At 34.3% G+C, this 21,013-nt stretch overlaps 1 protein-coding gene across 1 annotated transcript; it reads left to right on the forward strand.

The window, feature by feature from the left end:
• The first annotated feature begins 13,082 nt into the window (after positions 1-13,082).
• LOC122302519 (ABC transporter B family member 15-like) lies at positions 13,083-19,548 on the forward strand. The gene is made up of 7 exons (XM_043113813.1): positions 13,083-13,507; positions 13,607-13,661; positions 13,801-13,979; positions 14,109-14,566; positions 14,739-15,282; positions 16,398-17,306; positions 17,684-19,548. Exons 1-7 carry the CDS (start codon positions 13,277-13,279, stop codon positions 19,073-19,075), a joined length of 3,768 nt encoding a protein of 1,255 aa, XP_042969747.1. The 5' UTR covers positions 13,083-13,276; the 3' UTR covers positions 19,076-19,548.
• Positions 19,549-21,013: the final 1,465 nt, after the last annotated feature.

Genomic DNA, 21,013 nt, shown 5'->3' on the forward strand with positions numbered 1-21,013 from the left:
CCAAATAATTTCCATATATAGACACATTAAGTAATTAATAAGAAAAAGCTGGAACCTAAGGTACTAGGAAAAGAAATAAGAGAAAGGATGCAAGAATGTGATCTGAGCACTCTCCTTCTCTCTCGTATAGTATTTTCGGGTGAATCAATATTAAGATCTAGTGATGATGACGATGATTATCATGGAAATGCTGCAAGGCCGCCGGCCAAAACTGTAGCTCGATCGTCTACCTATCCTTTTTTCCTGAAGGTGGTGAGATACACGACAAAAATGAATAATGAGCGTCTAAGTCTCCGAAATAATCATATGGTGACACACACACACATTGTGGTGGAGGGGGGCCAAACTGGGCTTTGTATATAATTGTCTAGCGGGAGAGAAGGGGGACATGATGGTCTTCCATCAATATTAGCAATGGTTTTCTTTAGTGTTGTTATAGACACTTAACCTATATTTGAATACAAACTCACTTCAATCTATTTTAAATTAATTATTGATAAAATGCGTTACCTCTTCAATTTTTATGAATAAATTAAACACATCTCAACTTAAAAAGTAGCTATTTCATACATTTAAATACATATCTCAATGGAACTCATAAAATATTACTCTTCATAGATCAATTCAAGTTACAACAAGAAAAATAGTATTTTGCGATCAATTTATCGCAACGAAAAGACTATTAGTCTTTTCGTTGCGATAAATTGATCGCCCGTTTTTCTTATAGTGAGTCATCTGTGATAGCAGTGAAAGTTTTATAGCCTTTTCGTGAGATCGATATGTGTTTTTTCTTGCACTGGGTAACTCGTGTTATTCTAGCTCCAACTCCTAATTAAGAGGAAATATTCTATCAATAGAGTAACAACATACATTCTTAGAATATATATATATATATATATGCTTAAACTATACAAGCCATTTTTCTTCATTATGCTAGAATATATATTTCTTTAGGATAAATTAATTACTTAAATGACGGACCGACCACAGATAATATCTACTTAATGAACGTATCCCAAGCATTTGTTGCATGTACAGAGAATATTTGTGTGCTAGTACAAGAGTAATATATTATACTATTAGTGGACAGACAAAGTGCCATTTAATATTTTAAATCTGCCTCCAGCAAACATAATATATTATATGTGCATATATGTATGTATGTATGTATGTATGTATACGAAAAGATATGCATTTTTAAGAAAGAAAAAGGTTACGTTTTTTGTGTATTTTTTTCCTTACTCCACATGCAACAGAAGATCATTTACTTACTCCACTCAAGTTTATAAATATCTTAACTCAACATCTAATCCCACGTCGTATTCTACTTTTGCTGTTGCATGTGGGAGAACGCCACTAACGAAAACGGGCTGATCTTCATTTCACCGAGAATATATATTAGGTCTGCTCCTTTCAAAAAAGCAAATTAGAAATAGAAGAAAAGAAGGAAAGAAAGAGATCGAAAGCTATAGCTAGCTAGCTAGCTAGCTAAATGCACGCTTGGAAAGAGCCCTGATCAAGTTCAAGTTGTATCCTCATCACACTCCCAAACTGGCGGACTTTCAGCGAATCCATCATCGATGTAAAAGCAGGCGCATTATTTATTTTTATTTTATTTTTTTATGAACAACAAACCCAGTTGCTTAATAAAGAGTGTCATGTTAGTCACATCCTCGGGGTTCAACTCCACGTGAATTAATCTAATGTAATTGGCTTTTGCAGTTGAAAACTCGACTAGTTAACCCTAAGATATCAGACACACTCCACCTAAAAGAGTCTTAATTAGTCACCTCGGTCTCTTAACTGTTTACACCAATATATATAGAAAACACAGAGAGAGACAGAGTTTTAAAAGAAGCCATGATGGCAAAGTCATGACTCATCCAAATTATTGATCTGCAATATCTTTTTGCATCTTGATTCACAATCATAGCATGACAGATGTTCAAAATCAGTGGCTAGGATAGAAGTGGGTAACATAATTTCATCTGGTTGGCGCGCACACTCTGCCCAACGAATATATCACCTGTCATTTTAGAACGACAAATATACTTGAATTGCATCTTGAGAAAGTCAGTACTTCTGTTGCATTCTGGAATTGGAGTCCAAAGTATTGCATTCTGATATGCTTATGAAGCAACCCCCTCGATCCCCTTTCCTACTCTCTGAGCGTAGTAGTGTTACTTTGACGCTTTGAAAATAAAAGAATAGGGTTCCACGAGTAAGGAATTAGAAACCAGAAGAAAAAGTATTCATGAATGTCTTTCTTGAAGTGCATAAGAGCAATGGGAAAAGATTACATATTCTGAATTCTCTCACTTTTTTTTTTCAGAAGATAAAAGATAATCATTCTGAAGGAATATTCTCTCCGTAAAGTTAGTGGCAACGGAAGCAAAAGTGAACGGTTCACTCCCACACTTTGAAGCTGAGCGTCATGGATGCAGCGATACGAATCAAATCCACCACCAGAGAGTAATTCATGAACTATTGATCAATCCATCCTAACTTTACAACAGCATGCAAGCTCAACAGAACGATGCTAATTAACAACTAGTTCTTTTTACCCAGAATTGGTATATTGGGAATCGCTTCCGTTGAAACTTTTCTTTCCGCACAATGGGTTGCAGATAAAGCTTGTTTTGTGCAAATGCTTCCATGTCACGGCAAGATTAATGTGATGGTCTCATTCATATCATGCATCAGTAATGATGGCAATACAAATACTAGTGGGAGATCAGATTACTTATTGCAGGACTATTTTTCTGACCCCAGTTTTTGCGCCATTTGAGGTGCACGTAGGACGCTTTTTCAAGCAAGAACGGTTAGGTTCATTTGCATTAATTAATGTGTGCTTTTGATGACGCTAATCAGAAATATGGGTATAGCCAGCGGCAAAATGAGGCACGTACTACATACATATATGTTAGGTTCATTTGCATTGATTAATGTGTGCTTCTGATGACGCTAATCGGAGACATGGGTATAGCCGGCGGCAAAATGAGACCCGTAATACACACACACACATATATATAACTATAAGAACAATGATTTTGTGTATTACTTAAATTCATTGTAAAAAATTACAAAACACGTCACAATTATTTATTAACGACACATTTTTGTAACGAAGTGATAAAAATATCATTTTTCTTATAATGATATATATATTGCAGTACTCGAGTGGTCTCCCATAACAAAAACCTATAGCTAGCTTGGTCGATGCAAGATTGCAAAATATATATGCATTTCCATCTCGAGCAATTAATTGTTTTTGGGTTTTCTTGTGCTTATTTTTGCACGAATATTAACTGCATGTGGCTGGACTTGCCCACTGCAAAGCTAGCTAGCTATATTAACTAGTTAGTTCATCATCATCTTGCCGGGTCGTTTCTGAAGAAAAGTTGCAGAGCCATCGTAAAGATCAAAAGGAAATTACAACGTACAAGCTGATCTGACTTACTTGCTAGATCTATAGGCCGAGGTCCTCTATTCTCTAACATATATGGTGCATGCATCTTATGATCAATCATGCGTACTTAATTGACCAATCCGGCCCCGGACTAAATGAATGGATAGAATAAATACTGCTGCAAACAAACGCTCGGCTATGACGTACGTAATATTTGGCCGATCGAATTGGTTTAAATCCTAAATATATATTCCAATTGTTTGATCAATAACATATAATAGTTCGATTCCTCAATATGATCTTATATCTTTTTTATTGTTATTTTACATATGAAATGAATGAAGTAATTATGTTCTTTTACAAAGTTCATTTTTTTAATATATCTATTAATTATTTGATATCATATTAAAAAATAATAATTAAAAAATAACGATCGAATAAATTTTTTAAAAAAAGAAGAAGAAGGTAGGTTTCGATCTTGTCCGGTCCTTTTTGCAACCCCAAAGGGGGGCGATGATCAGTATTAGTTGCGTGGCATCTATATATGCATGAGTTGTGGGCCTCTGGGAATCATCCCAACCGAGTAAACTAGCCACTCGATCCCAATATATATTCTCTCCATTTCTGAGAAAAAGAGAAGCAGGTGCGGCTCAATATAATTCAGTCGAAGTGCTCCTAGGTGTCCCCTCATGCTATCCAACGATTTCGACAAGATTAGACTTGCGGTTGAGGACTATCTCTATAAAGATTCTTCGCATGACGACTTTTGAATTCCAGATCCGGAAAACCCGCTTCTCTACATGAGCAATAATGTTATATTCAGTATTAGATTGTATAAATATTGTATAATTTCTTTGAAAAAAAATAGAATTTAAGATTAAAGAGTTAGTTTTTTTTTTTTTTTATGTGAGTCTTGTATTAATTTATTTTTATAAAAACGATTGCGCGATACTTACACGACCACGACTACAAATATCATTTCGCATATATATATAAAGAAACGGGCACTACATTCCTGATTTCCATGTCCATTTAAGCACCACCATCAACATAATATATATGAGTAATGTTAAATACAGTCGTAGAGTGTACAAACATCGTGTAATCTCTTTGAAAAAGAGTAGGGTCCATGATTAAAAAGTTAGTTTTTTTTTTTTCACGTGGGTCTCTTATTAATTTACTTTTTTTTTTTAAAAAGACTGCGACACTTATACAACTACAACTGCAAATATCATTTCTCCTATATATATATATATAAAGAAACGGACACTACATTCCTGGTTTCCATGTCCATTTAACCACCACCATCAACTATCCCTATCTATCAATTACCACCACCAAAAGTTACAAGGAACAGCAAAAAAAAGCTCAAGTAACATGGCTCATTCCTAGCTTATGCATCTTTCCTAGAGATATATGGAAAAATGCATTTGGTCTCATAATGGAGAATAATACATAGTTACAGAAGCAGCTCTATCTGATCAAGAACATGATCTCTCTATTAATCTTCAATTATGAGGAGAATTAATCGTCCCATTATTAAGAAACAAGCACTTTCCCACATATATAAAGGGAATAAACGTTTCAAGTTCATTTTGCCACCACCATGCATCAACATTTTACAAAACGAGCCCTAGCTTAAGAAGAGCTCTCTCTCTCGAATCTTTTCAGGAGAATCCTCCTCCCTTGATACATATAGAAAGACTTTCCCTGTACATTTAAGGGATCGGATCGAATGGCTCTTAAGAGTACGTAACGGATTCTAGCTCTTTCAAGAGTAAGACGTACGTACATTATTCCAGTGGTCATAGAAAATGCGAAAAATAAAAATTAAGTGGAGTAAGTTCACGATGGTTGCACATGGCGATCCATGATCAATATCCTAATTACTTCCTTGGAAAATCCAAAAGCAAGTTGGGTCATGAACCTGATCATTATCATCATCATCATACGTACGTATACTACCGTCTGGCCAAGACGGTGATTAATTCCGATATTTTTCCAATGACATAACATTGTTCCAACCACTTCAATTTAAGCATATTGGGGGCCGGATCTCTGTTCAATATATATATATATAATATAGGTGGTTGGGGGTGGCTCTGATCTCTTTTTCATGATCACTGATCAGCCGACTTTCCTATATATAGTTGGATTCCTGCTAATACCAACTAAGATATACGAAGGATAACCATCATGATGATCTCCAATTCGATAATAGTCTGATCGGGGAGAGATCTGGAGAAATAATCTATCCACTAATTAATAATATTGTGGTTATGTTATCATGTTGATGGTAGAAAGAAATCTCAGAGTGATCGTGTCAAACGTACAATAATCGCAGCTTGCTCTTTTTGAAGAATTTCAGCTGTATACTACAGTAGTCTACAGTCGAGTCCACCGAGTACCAAATCAAGTGAAACAAATCGATCGATGCCACACAATGAGGAAACGTATCCTCCCAATTAATTTTGGATAGGGACAGACAAAAAATACTATTTATAATTTAGAGTTTTAATTACTAATATATATAAAGGTGGCATGACATCATATTGATACAAAAACCAACTACAAATCATAGGCCAGATGTTATGCTAAGATATTTTGGAAAAAAAAAAAAACAGTAACTTATACATGCTTCTTTAATAAATATATAAAATATAATAAATAATTTAATTTTTTAAAATTTTAAAATAATAATAACAATATTTTATTTAATTTTTATATTTTATCTTTTATTTCAAATTATCTAATCTCATTCCATCTCTAAATCTAAACCAGCTCTTAGTTTTTGGGCTGGGGTTGTATATAATATTGATAGGTTTTGGTGGCAATTAGCTAGCGTTTGTGGCCAAGTTAATTGATCAGGGACAGTTAATTCGTTTATCATTCTCTTTGCAGTGTGAAATATATTCGGTTTATTTCAATGAATTAGAAGCAGTTTGGATAGTGAGATAATATGTAATAGTTTTAAATAAAATATTATTATTATTTTAAAATTTAAAAAAATTGAATTGAGATTTAAAAAAAAATAAATTATTTATTATATTTTATATAAAAATTTAAAAAAAATATAATAATAAAATAAGATAATTTATGAATCCAAGCAACCTTTACTCTTTTAAATGACAGACAATTAAAGGCATTACAATTTAATTTATAACCAGCTGTATGTATATTTTCTAAGATATAAGGTCCATTCTGGAAGGATAAAGTACTTTTGGATTCCATCAGAAGTAAAAAAGGTGGTAGAATAATTATAGAGTTTTGCTATATACAAATACAGTCACGTACTAATCTGTGTATCAATACTGATTTATTCATATTTTAATAAAATCTATTTTTTGACCAATCACATTATATTAATGTATAGATTAATATATAATTATATTTACAACTATATTTTTCCATAATTATATGGACGTGTGTACCAACATTTATGGGTATTCACATGACACCAACCACCTCAACAGCACGCACTCGCCAGTTTCGGTACTTCTTGTTTTTTTTTTTATTAAATTCTATGATCGATGATATACATTAAATAACAAATGAATTACTTCGTGGGATCATTAGATGAAAGACCAAAATTTCAAAAACAGATATAGGTGCGTACTCTGTCATAAATGTCGTTGTCTATCCCCACGTACATAACATAAGGCCGCAGTGGATGGATGGATTCTCATATTTGATGGAGGCGTCTTGATGATCAGCACATGATATATATATATATATATATTGCAATTTGCATTAACTCGATCGGACGTCTTTATTTTCCTTAGCCTTCTCCATGGCAAGCTAGAACTTACTAGTACCACTGCGCATATATATATATATATATATGTATGTGTGTGTTTATATATAGATATAAGTTTTATTACATATAATTATTTTTATATATTTTTTATGTATTATACTGATGTGATTGACTAAAATAGTTATTTTTTATTAAAAAAAAGTAACGCAGCCAATCACATTAATAAAATGTAGAAAGAGTACGTAAAAAATAACTGCACATAAAAATTTTGTATAGATATATATACACAAACTATTAGCAGACATATGTGACATTATATATCATACTTTTTCGAGAGGACGATAATTAATCTGTCCGCCTATATATATAACATATATACACACTAGGAAGTGCACACTGCACGTGTGCCCAGTTGAGAGAAAAATAAAAGTACTAAATCATGATAAATGAGAATGATGATGAATGGTGTAGAAACTGTTATTAATTTGTTTTTAACAATCTTAAGAAACAACAGTACTTAAAACAGCTCGATTCATATTGTGTTAATAAATATTTACAAGAAATATGGAAATATATATTTTATATTTTGTTTAATTCATTACTATTATGTATTATAATTATTCTTTAAAATTCGATTGAAACATTAATTACAATTAAATTGCTTATAGGTGAATATATAATAACATTTCTATTATCACGAAGAGAATTTTTAATTGTATGGCTAACCACCTAAAAAAGGAATTTAAATAGACGAGAAGGAAATTATTTAAGTATTTCTATTTTCTTCAATTAAACAAGAGGATGTTCTAGAGATAAAATAATGACAATAACAACATATAATATATAATAACATTATTAACAAACAAATAGAATAAATGATTTTAATATGAGAATGAATATATAAAACATACAAGAAAGCAGAGGCGGGACAAATAAAAAAACGGTGGAAGTGAAATAAACTAACAACAAGAGCAAAGTAATTAAAAAATGAATCGCCAACAGAGATTTTATAAGAGATCGATCATTTACAAAAACGAGAAGGCCAGGCCGGCACATAACATTAATATATGTGTGTATATATATATATATATATAGCCTGCAATTCATACGTACATGCATCCTTATTTAACGACGACTAAGCATTCATCCAAAGAAGATTAATATAGATTTTATACGCGGATGATCTACGGCCGGCCGCCACATGCATGAATTAATACGTAAGTACGTAGACGACCAATAGATATAATTTTCACCGAGATAGTTTTATTAGACCCTTTATTTCATATATAGATTAATTTATGTACAGTGACACTGAGCAAAGAGAAAAGTAATTAGTTTTATTTATGGTTTAGGAAATTAAAACTTAAATCATGTCATCGATGCATATATAACAAACTTAAACGACATGGCATGCGTACGTTTATATAGTTCTGGAAAACTTGAAGGATCGATGGCCATATACATAATATATATATATATATATATATATATATATATATGTATGACATAATGACATGATACAGAAGATTATAATTTAAGATCAAAGCCAGATGCATGCCAGATGTGGAACGAGATTCGAAAGCTGTGTGCTAAAAATGTTATTATGAATGGTTTATTTAGTAGGCGAATTATATATATATATATATGTGTGTGTGTATGAGAGTTGTGGTCTGGTGATAAGACGCTGTCCAATCTTTTAAGAGATCTTATTTGCATAGAAAATTGGGCCTTCCTTATTTAAAGGTATCATAAGGCTTGTGCTTGGTAAGTTTTTTTTTTTTATTTGTTTTGTTTATATGCTCCATATTTATTTGCTTGCTTTTTCTTACATGTTGTCCTCCCTTGGTTGGTTTTGAGTTAGGTTCTTGTATTTTCTATTGTCATTGTATTTGAATGATTTGGTAATTAAGGTTTTTCTACGCATGGGTTTTGGTTTCTTTTTATCTCCCATGCATCAGTTTGTAATCACGGTTTTCTTCCGCTACAAGTGAGGACTTTTTAAATAAAATTAGAGTACTGTCATATTCTTAATATATATATATATATATAAGAGCAACTTCTTTCCCATATATACATAATACATATATATATTATATTTATATATATATTTCTCTTCGATCAGTTGACTACGGAATATTTATTTATATAAGATGATGACCTTTTTTTTTTATCTGGTTTTAATTCAGCTATCTATGAATCAGTGTATTAATATATAATTTTTGTAATATTTATAATTGCAGTAATAGGAAAATTAAAATATTAATATATTTTATGTAGAAGATTTTTACATCAATAATGTACTGTACGTTACATGTACGAATTAAATTAATGACTTACAAATAATTATTTTAAAATGATTTTAGATAAGTAAAGCTTTCTAATGCAAAGATTAAGCCGTACCAATTACAAAATGTGACTCGCCATGTATTAATATGTTTTTGAGAATAAAAACTTTTTTCTAATGTACGTAGGCGTATGCAAGTGCGTCAGCGTCACCATCTCCCCCTTGACTTTCTGTCTACCTCTACCTGATCAGTACGTAACTGCCTCGAGCAAAACCAAAAGGTTAGCACTACGGCTACCGCTAGTTTCCTCCCAGCTGTTTCTATTGTTGGTTTTTTTTTTTTAATATATATATATTTTTAACATTTTTAAATTTTTTTAAAAAAGTTTATAATATTATTAAAAAATACTTACTTAATAATTTAGTAAAAGTAAAAAATAAAAAAAGGTATGGCCTAAGCATTTCCCAAAATAAAATAATTAAGACATAATCAAATTCCAACACGTGTGCCTTTTTTTATTTATTATTATTTTTATAATATGTTTTTTGTGTTTATTTATATTTTTTTGTAGGCTGAGCGATGCGACTCATTCTATAAAATTATATATTTTAAAATTATTTTTTAATTTATTTTATTTTATTTAAATTAATTGAATTATTTTATTTATCATCTATATATTACATATTTATGATAAAAAAATTACAATAAATATAATATATAGTGTATAAATATGATAAATAGATTATCGACTGTCTAATCATGATCATCAAGATTGATTGATAATAAATTTCTTGAGAAAAATTTAATAATAAGACAATATTCACATATACATATATATGGTAACACAAAAGTTATATATTTTTTTTAAAAAATAATTAATTGAAATATAGTAATACCAGCTTGTGTGTTATAAATTGTGCAGAGGTAAAAACGGATCAATCAAGCATCGATCCTGGCGTTAACTTTTCCAAGAAAAAATGATAAAGTTATGGCATTGGTCCAAACTAGCCACTGAGGTGGGAGTACATGTATACCGTTGTAAGTGCAGTATATTATGATCACAGGCTACTTTAATTAGTGACTTTAGTAATAAATAACAAAAGGCCAGGTCGACGTAGACTTAAAGCACATTGCTTTGCGTACACGGGTCCAGTACTTAGTACCATTAATGTTTCCTAACTTTGGTGGCAAAATGTCAAAAAGCTTGCGTCGCTTTCATTTTCCAAGCAGAAGAAAATGACTATCAGTAGTATATGAGTATATTTTCACAAAATTCCTTTAGGGTTGTAGAATTTTTTTATCATTAAACGACTAACGATAAGTTTTATGATTAAAAAAAAAAATACTACAGAGAATTTACTAACTTATTTATTGTCATTTTGTGCTTCATTCCAATTCGTACAAGTTTTTATAAAAATTCCACGCGCGTGGTATTTGACTGCTTTTTTTTTTTTTTTTTATTGTAAATTATGTACTTTTTCTTCTTCAAATTAGTTATCTTTTAATAATTTATTTATTAAACTATTAAAATTCTCATAGTTGCATAAATGGAGAACAGAAGTCATTGAAAAATGTATCACATGATATGATTTAAGGGTTGGATGTTGAGGAACGGAAAAAGTAAAGGAGAAATGGTAATTTGAGTGTTTTATCATCTTTGAACAATTACTTTTGCACATAAAAAAATCCAATCTCATTAGTTTTTTTATTTCTTTTATTTTTTTATTCACCACGTTCAAAGATAGCAAGGTAAGAAATCTAAAGATTCTTCTCCATAGATCTTTGTCTATGGGCAGCCGGAAGATCTTTGTCTATCGGTAAGTGTCTACCGATAGAACTGACCGATTAGAAAAAATCTAATTATAAGAATAATTGTATATTAATATTTGATTGGTTAAAAAATAGATTTTATTAAAAATAATACTAATTTAAAATTTAAATATAAAAAAATTAATATTAATACACAGATTAATACGCGACTTTACTTAAACGTAATAAAACTCGACCGATTATTATAAATATTTTTTTTTCATTTATTTTAAACATTAGAATAATAATTTAATAATTTTTTAACAGAAAAAAATAAACACACCCATCCGAGCAAGAATAATGATAGCTTTACCACTATTTTACCACTCTTTTATCACTTTTTTTAATTTTTTAATTTTTTAATTTTTTTTAAAATTTTTCTTTTACTTAATGATTAAGCAAGTAACTATCACTAAAATTATATATTTTTTAAATTTTTTCTTAATGACTAAGGATATTAAAAAAATACTTAAAAGAAAATGATAAAAAATTAAATACACTATAGTGGTAAAATAATGGTAAAAGTGTGGTAAGTTTATCATTACCCTCCGAGCAATTAATTCATGCCCAATTTCCAAAGCGGATTCAGGTCGGCTTAAAACTTCGTGCAGGCCATTCCTATGAATTTTTTTTTTTTTTTGTCTTTTCTTACACTCAAATTATTGAGGAATATATATATATTTAAAAAAATTATATCTTCAATAATATTACAAGTTCTATTACATAAAACTAATGAGCTTAGTTATCATAATTCAAAACCATATTTATTTTATCAGTAATTTGACAGTAAATATTTACGGTGTCTATAGTTTTTTCTTTATTATTGAAAAGGGTTGGTGGGGGGCATGATTGGATGCAAGGTGTGCCACGTGGTTGACATGAAATTAGGTCTCACATCGGCAAACCGACCGTAGTCTATATACTGCTCAGCTCCTGTCCCATTCTGCTGGCCCTTAGTAAAACTAGAATTGAAAGCCAACATAATGAGATTTCTATGATCTGAATAAGACCTATGGAGATCATCAAATATTGCTACTCCTCCTGGCCTTCACATGTACGTGCGCTCACAGCTGCATCCAACATGTTAATTAATACAGAACCAGGCAGCTTATAAGCGAACCCTCTCATGAATCCAACATCCATGAGCTGATCTCTGCCGCGCGCTCTAATATTGCAACCCTGAGAGGATGCACGCATGTAGAACACTCGATCTGCTTATAATTCATATATAATAAGAGCTTATTTACATGAGAAACAAGCACAATAATTTAAATTTAGATTTTTTCCAATTTGATATATCAGCAGTATAGAAACTACCGTTGACACAAACCAGCAAATATAAATTGTATCCTCACGTACGTTATCTAGTTGACAGATAGATCATTTGAAAAGGAATGCAAGCTTAGTAAGACAGTCTTAAAAGTTGTCTCCTAAAATTATATAGAAAGATGCAAATACAGGTTTAGAGAGATTCGAACTCTGCAAAATCAAGTCATTTGCTTATGTTGAGTATCCTTGTATAGCCAGATTGCTGGGCTGAGATGGATAACTTAAACGAGAAAGATTAATCGGAGAGAAGAGTCCGGCGGTGTAAAACGTCTTTGCATTCTCCTTAAGGTGAGGCTTTATGTGGTGTACTACAGTTCTTGTCCCGGAGTGGGTCCCAGAAACCCACCCCATCGTCATTAATGACGCTTTCCCAGAGAGTATAAAGTCAAACATGATCATCTCCCTCGGCATATGTTCATCCGAGTTTATTTTAATACGCTAGACTTGTCCACATGCTACTAATCTACTGACCACCTCTTGTTTCGCCAACTCTGGCCTTTCCCTCGAGCACGCACACGCACACGCACACGCACACTTATATATAGGTTACCCACATTAATTTGTTTCCTTGCGAGGGATGGAGGATCACGCCCTTCGGAAAGCAAGTAAAGGGTAGTCTGCAGTCACAACTTCCTGACTTGGTCCGCGAATCTTACTGCTGTTTGCTTCCCAGGAAAAAGTAGAAAAATGGGAAAGGAAAAAGGCAGCGTCGTCGTGAAGAAGGAGAAGGGCTCCATACGCTCTATGTTCATGCATGCGGACGGTGTAGACTTGTTGTTGATGGCTTTTGGGATCCTTGGATGCGTTGGCGATGGGTTCTCTACGCCACTGGTGTTGTATATCAGTAGCAAGTTAATGAACGATATCGGCGGTGTGTCAATTTCGTTATCACAGAGTTTTCAGCATAACATCAATAAGGTATGCATTTGTCCCTGTCTCTCATACTTGCACGTACGCACGCGTGGATACGCACACCTACAAAAAAAGCTAATTGGGTTTGGTTTTGTTGGGTGACAGAATGCGGTGGCTATGATGTACTTGGCTTGTGGGTCATTCGTAGCTTGTTTCCTAGGTGGGTTGCACTGTGGGAATGATTTTTTTTGTATATCTAGCTAGGATTTTTCATGGATTTAACGGTGTTTATTAAATTCCTTGCTCACAACAAAAACCAGTGATTGTGAATTATTTTGTCTTCTTCTTGTTTTGCCTAGAGGGGTATTGTTGGACCAGAACAGGTGAAAGACAAGCCGCAAGAATGAGAGCTAGATATTTGAAGGCAGTGTTGCGCCAAGATGTGGGTTACTTTGATTTGCATGTGACAAGCACATCCGAGGTCATCACGAGTGTCTCCAATGATAGCCTCGTAATCCAAGATGCTATAAGCGAAAAGGTCTTTCATTAATTAAAGTCAACAACTTTTCAATAAAGGATCATTTAAAGCTCTTTGATTTTGTAAATTCATTTTGAATCTCTGTTATAATACTTAATTAAATGATATTCATTTCGAATATATAATCAGGTCCCAAATTTCTTGATGAATGCTTCTATGTTCATCGGAAGCTATATAGCAGCGTTCTTATTGCTATGGAGACTAGCCATTGTGGGGTTCCCATTTATTGTGCTTCTAGTAATTCCTGGTCTGATGTACGGAAGGACTCTAATGGGACTGGCGAGGAAGATCAGGGAAGAGTACAATCAAGCGGGCACAATAGCAGAGCAGGCAATATCTTCTATCAGAACAGTCTATGCGTTTGTTGGGGAAAGCAAGACAACGGCGGCGTTCTCTGCAGCTTTGCAAGGGTCGGTGAAGTTGGGGCTGAGTCAGGGCTTGGCTAAAGGCTTGGCCATCGGAAGCAACGGCGTTGTTTTTGCTATTTGGTCTTTCATGTCTTACTACGGTAGTAGACTTGTCATGTACCATGACGCCAAAGGTGGGACCGTTTTCGTTGTCGGTGCTGCCATTGCCGTTGGTGGATTGTAAGAATATTTGTCCTTTAATTATTTGCTCAATCTAATTAATAACTTTATCGCAGTACTTGTTGCATTTAAAAAAAAATTCCAAGTGGGTAGCTTCTTATATGATTCCTTTTGGATTTCACCGAAGTTAATCGCACTCATTGCTTTGTTTTTCTTTGGTCTTGTTGAACAGATCTCTAGGTGCTGGTTTATCCAACTTGAAATACTTCTCTGAAGCAATGTCTGCCGGAGAACGTATACTGGAAGTGATAAAAAGAGTCCCCAAGATTGACTCCGACAACATGGAAGGCGAGATCTTGGAGTGTGTCTCAGCTGGAAGCGTGGAATTTAAACATATTGAATTCGCATACCCATCAAGACCCGAGAGCATTATCTTTAAAGATTTCTGCTTAGAGATTCCAGCAGGAAAGACTCTTGCTTTGGTGGGAGGGAGTGGCTCGGGAAAATCCACAGTGATAGCACTGTTGCAGAGGTTTTATGACCCACTTGGAGGAGAGATACTTCTTGATGGGGTTGCCATTGATAAGTTGCAGCTCAGGTGGCTAAGGTCGCAGATGGGATTGGTGAGCCAAGAGCCCGCACTTTTTGCAACCACCATCAAGGAAAACATACTTTTCGGCAAGGAGGATGCTACAGAGGAAGAGGTTATCGAGGCTGGCAAAGCTGCCAACGCTCACAATTTCATTTCTCAGCTCCCTCACAGATATGATACTCAGGTAATTGGCGGTTCTGCTTGTCTCCTTTAACTCAAAATTACTTTTAACTATTTTTATATAAATCCGAATTTGTACTTTGTCCCGAACAGACATATATTCGAATAATATTTTGTAAGCTACTCGTCGATAATCAAATACCGCACATCACATTTTAATTTTAAAAAATTAATTTTATTTTTTTAAACTAATTAAATTTTTTTACTCATTATTTATACATTATATATTTAATAAAATAAAAGTTAAAAATTATATATAATATATGATGTATGAAAATAATAAATAGAATTTTTCTAAAATATAATCCAAGAAGCCTTGAAAATATAATAAAAATAATTATTACGGGATTTCTTTTTCAAGAAAGACATAATTCAAGAAAGCTAGATACGCGGATTTCCTTCAACAAAAACTTCTATCTCGCTCGATCGGTTTAAATTCGAAAAGTATTTCATCTCATCTAATTTTATTATTATAATTTTTTAAAATTTTTACACAAAATATAATAAATAATTCAATTTTTTTAAATTTTAAAATAATAATAATATTAAAAAAATAATATTTTATTTAATATTTATCATTAATCTAAAACCTCTAGTCTAATCTGCGAATCCCAACCAGCCATTTCTAGTAGTTCGAACCCCAACATCATGCATATATAGTTTTAATTTGCTCAAAAGTCAAAAATATGGTTTTGATGATTGCATTACGAGTGTTGGATTCTTGTTATATCTTTATATTAATTAATCTGAATATTAATCTGTTGTCTTTTTGTTTTTTATTGTCAACCTACTATCTACAATATTCGTTGTTGTTAGCTATGCTAGATGTTGACCTCACAGGAAACATGGTTTAAAAACCGCAATGATTTTTTGTTTTTATTACTATATATTTTAAATCTTAGATTCATCTGTCTACATCCTAATATAGAAGGGCCAACCATGATTAATTAGTTATTTTTCAATAAAATAAGAACTAATTAAATATATTAAAAATTGTAGGATTAGGAGCAAATATATGTCGACCTATTCTGATGTTACTACTTTCTACTTCAGTTAGTTATCTATCACGAAACTAAAACCCAGAAGATTAACTAAAAACCCTCCACGAAAATCGATCAGGTTGGTGAGAGAGGTGTTCAAATGTCGGGAGGCCAGAAGCAGAGGATCGCCATTGCGCGAGCAATAATCAAGAAACCCAGAATCCTACTCCTAGACGAGGCCACAAGCGCATTAGACTCAGAATCCGAACGGGTTGTCCAGGAAGCCCTTGACAAGGCAGCCGTTGGCCGCACCACCATTGTCATTGCTCACCGTCTGTCCACCATTCGAAATGCAGACGTGATTGCTGTCGTCCAAAATGGCCAAGTCATGGAGACAGGGTCACACGACGAGTTGAACCAAATCGAAGATGGCCTTTACACTTCCCTTATCCGTCTTCAACAGACCGAAAAACAAAAGGGTCCAGAAGATCATCTAGTCAATTATGTTAATTCATCCTACATATCAAATGTGGACATGAATAACACCAGCAGCCGCAGGCTCTCCATGGTGAGCAGGTCCAGTTCTGCCAACTCGGCAGCGCCAAGTCGAGCTTCACTTGCTGGAGATCAAGACAGTATAGATGACAAAAAATTTCCGGTACCATCGTTTCGGAGATTGCTAGGTTTGAATCTCCCGGAGTGGAAGCAGGCATGCTTAGGGTGTTTCGGTGCTATATTGTTTGGTGCGGTTCAACCTTTGTATGCATTCGCAATGGGATCAATGATATCAGTGTACTTTCTGACAAGCCACGATGAAATTAAGGACAAGACAAAAATATACGCACTATGTTTTCTTGGATTGGCTGTGTTCTCGCTGCTAATTAATGTTATCCAGCATTATAATTTCGCCTACATGGGAGAGTACTTGACGAAGAGGATTAGGGAGAGGATGCTTTCCAAGATACTCACTTTTGAAGTTGGGTGGTTCGATGAGGATGAGAATTCTAGTGGTGCCATATGCTCTAGACTCGCCAAGGATGCCAATGTGGTAAGTATATATATACTTTTCTTCATTTCTGAAAACAACGATGACATGAGCTCACACAACCCTTAAATAAATCACCAGTTTAAGACGAGGCAACCCGTCCTAATGAAAGCCAAGACACCGTAAATAAATGCGAGATAAGCATTATAAATAAATAGTTTTGCTATATACAAACACAGTCGCGTACTAATCTGTGTATCAATATTGATTCATTCACACTTAAAATTTAAATTAATACTGTTTTCAATAAAATCTACTTTTTAACTAATCATATCATATTGATACATAAATTAATATATAATTGTACTTGCAACTATAATTTTTTCATAAATAAAACTTGCATATTTTATGTGATTGATCTACTTGGACCAAATTGGCAGGTGAGATCTTTAGTGGGTGACAGGATAGCCCTCATCGTACAAACCTTCTCCGCTGTAGTGGTCGCTTGCACCATGGGCTTGGTCATTGCATGGAGGCTTGCCATTGTCATGATAGCCGTCCAGCCCATCATCATAGTTTGCTACTACACTCGGCGGGTCCTACTCAAAAGCATGTCCAGCAAAGCCATCAAAGCCCAAGACGAAAGCAGTAAACTCGCTGCTGAAGCTGTTGCTAACCTTCGAACTGTCACTGCCTTCTCATCCCAAGACCGAATCCTAAAAATGCTTGATAAGGCCCAAGAAGGTCCACGACTAGAGAGCATAAGACAGTCGTGGTACGCAGGTGTTGGGCTTGGCGCCTCTCAAAGCCTCACAACTTGCACTTGGGCTTTAGACTTTTGGTACGGTGGCAAACTTATCTCCCAGGGTTCCATCACGGCAAAAGCTTTGTTTGAGACTTTCATGATCTTGGTGAGCACGGGTCGTGTTATTGCTGATGCCGGAAGCATGACCTCCGACCTTGTCAAGGGCTCAGATGCCGTTGGGTCAGTCTTTGCCGTTTTAGACCGATACACAAGAATTGAGCCCACAGACCCTGAAGGTTACCATGCCGAGAAGATAACGGGCAAAGTGGAAATTCGTGATGTGGACTTTGCATACCCAGCTAGGCCTGACGTGATGATCTTCAAAGGCTTCTCGATGGTTATAGAAGCTGGGAAATCAACAGCGTTGGTGGGACAAAGTGGGTCTGGAAAATCAACTATCATAGGATTAATTGAGAGATTTTACGATCCACTCAAAGGTGCAGTGAAAATTGATGGTAGAGATATAAGGTCATTCCATCTTAGGTCCTTAAGGAAGCACATTGCCCTTGTTAGCCAAGAGCCAACACTATTTGCAGGCACCATTGGAGAGAACATCGCATACGGAGCATCGGATAAAGTCGATGAAACAGAGATCATAGAGGCTTCTAGATTAGCCAATGCTCACAATTTCATTGCTGGCCTAAAGGATGGATATGACACTTGGTGTGGAGACAAAGGGGTGCAGCTCTCGGGGGGACAGAAGCAACGTATTGCAATAGCTCGAGCCATATTAAAAAACCCGTCTGTGCTATTGCTAGACGAGGCGACAAGTGCACTAGATAGTCAGTCGGAGAAAGTAGTGCAAGACGCGTTGGAGAAGGTGATGGTGGGTAGGACGAGCGTGGTGGTGGCACATAGATTGAGCACCATAAAAAACTGTAATAAGATTGCAGTATTGGAAAAGGGGAGGGTGGTGGAGATGGGGACGCATTCATCTTTGTTAGAGAAGGGCCCCAATGGAGCTTACTACTCGCTAATCAGTCTCCAAAGGACCCCGAGTACTGATATTAGCCGCCCCTTCAACTGAAGTACTTGCATGCAATCATGAGGACCGGCTTCCTATTTAAACCTCCTTTTTTGGTCGGTGAATTAATTAAACACCCAACCCCATGATCATCATTTGCATGCATGCATGGCAGCCCATCATGTTGCATGCATGCATGACCTTGATCAATATCTTCTTCTTTTTTTCTTGTACTACTCCATCTATCTTTATGATCTGCAAACGTACGTAACACACGAGGAGATAAAAAAAAGTTTGCTTCAGAATGCAACAGATATATATATATATATATATTCTCTTTTCCATGCAAAATGTAAACTTTGCACCTATATATATATATAGATCGACCAGGGGTAAAAGGTGTGCTGCTTTAGAATGCAAGACACTTTTGTTTTTTCTTCTTTCTTTTAAAGATGTAAAACTAATTGTGACCTTGATTTCAAGTCTAAGTAGCCTAGCAAATCTGGGACTACGGTACCGATCCATGGTACGCGGAATAATGTGGAAGTATGAATTGAGAGTCTGAGTCCTCGTCATGAGGGGCGAGATGCAGTTGGGTTGTCGGTCTTTCAGTATTGGAGCGTTACCAAAAAAAAAAAAAAAAAAAAAAAAGAGGCCGAAGACAGGGAACTTGGGTGGGGCAGTACGTAAAAAATTCATGAAATTTGCTTTGCATGGCCCTAAAACTGGGACCTTTCGGCTCTAATTGGGGCTTGCAAAGTGGCCTACTTGACCTTTCTGCTCTCTGGTCTGCTCACTTGTTCGGCTTCCCAAACGGGGCCACCAATATCCACCCATTCAACTTGTCTACACTACACGTACTTTATGATCAGGTGATGATCGAAGTATCACAGTTTTTGGTTGCCTTTAAATAAAACTGGGATGGGTTGGATTCTCTGCCCTGTTTTCACAGAAAAACAAAATTCGCAAGCTTTCACTTTTGGACAACATTGTGTAGACAATAAGATTGCTAGCTAAGACAACAAAATTACAAACAACACTTGTTTTAAGATTATGCAAACAGAAACAAACGAATTGTTACTCCTCGAGCGTTTGAACACGACCATTTCGAGGAACAAGAGTTCGTAACTTTTGCGGTACTTCCATCTCATTTTCTGCTTCTGAACTCCGAAGAGTTTGTACTTTGTACGTCTAGTTGGGCAATCGCTTACTCAGCCCGTGGGCCGGAAGAAATCGGCCCAATATATAATACATCCAGAAAATTCGAGCAAAATGTTGACTGAATGTCCTACTTGAGCTAAACCTAATATAGCCTTGGCCCAACCTACTTTAAAAAAAAAAAAAAATCTACTAGTTTAAAATATAAGTTGCAATGAACCCACCTTTCAAAATTTTACCATTAAAGTTATGCCACGTTATTTATTATTTTAAACATTAACGAGAGGATAAGTTACAACCTTATTATAAAATAAATTAATAGAAAATTAGGTTATAATTTTGATAGTTTAGTGTCATGTTAAAATCATGATCAATATCCTATAAAAAAACTCATGATCAATAATTTGAATAATAAATATAATTTCCCTAAATCGTTGTTACCTTTAAGATATTAGAACATTGGCAATAGTCTTACCATTGCCTAATGCAAGTCTAAATTAAATGAAAATGTGAGAAAAACCTGCTGCATTGGCCTAGCTATAGTATGAAAGTTTGACATATTAGTTACAGTAAATGTTAGGACCTCTCCATGTTTGAAGAGTGACTATTTTGAGGCCAAATGAATATTTTAATATTTATACACTAGCCGTTGATCTTGGATGAAGCACATAGCTTGTGATTTTGTTAATATTTACATGATGCAGATCAAAAAATTATACTTATATTAATTTACATTAAATGAGTTAGATCATAAATATGTGATTGTTGGGTGTATGGTTGGTAAAATATATTTATTGAATAATTAGATTGAGGGAAAAAATAGTTGAAAAATAATAATTTTAT

This window comes from Carya illinoinensis, chromosome 3 (assembly GCF_018687715.1).
Source record: "Carya illinoinensis cultivar Pawnee chromosome 3, C.illinoinensisPawnee_v1, whole genome shotgun sequence".
In the NCBI taxonomy this organism is placed as follows: domain Eukaryota; kingdom Viridiplantae; phylum Streptophyta; class Magnoliopsida; order Fagales; family Juglandaceae; genus Carya; species Carya illinoinensis.

Excerpts from the sequence above, each read along its gene's own strand:
- LOC122302519 (XM_043113813.1), top strand. The coding sequence starts at position 13,277 with ATGGGAAAGGAAAAAGGCAGCGTCGTCGTGAAGAAGGAGAAGGGCTCC. Across the intron at positions 14,567-14,738 it reads GCCATTGCCGTTGGTGGATT|ATCTCTAGGTGCTGGTTTAT; the intron begins GTAAGAATATTT and ends CTTGTTGAACAG. Across the intron at positions 17,307-17,683 it reads TCGCCAAGGATGCCAATGTG|GTGAGATCTTTAGTGGGTGA; the intron begins GTAAGTATATAT and ends CCAAATTGGCAG.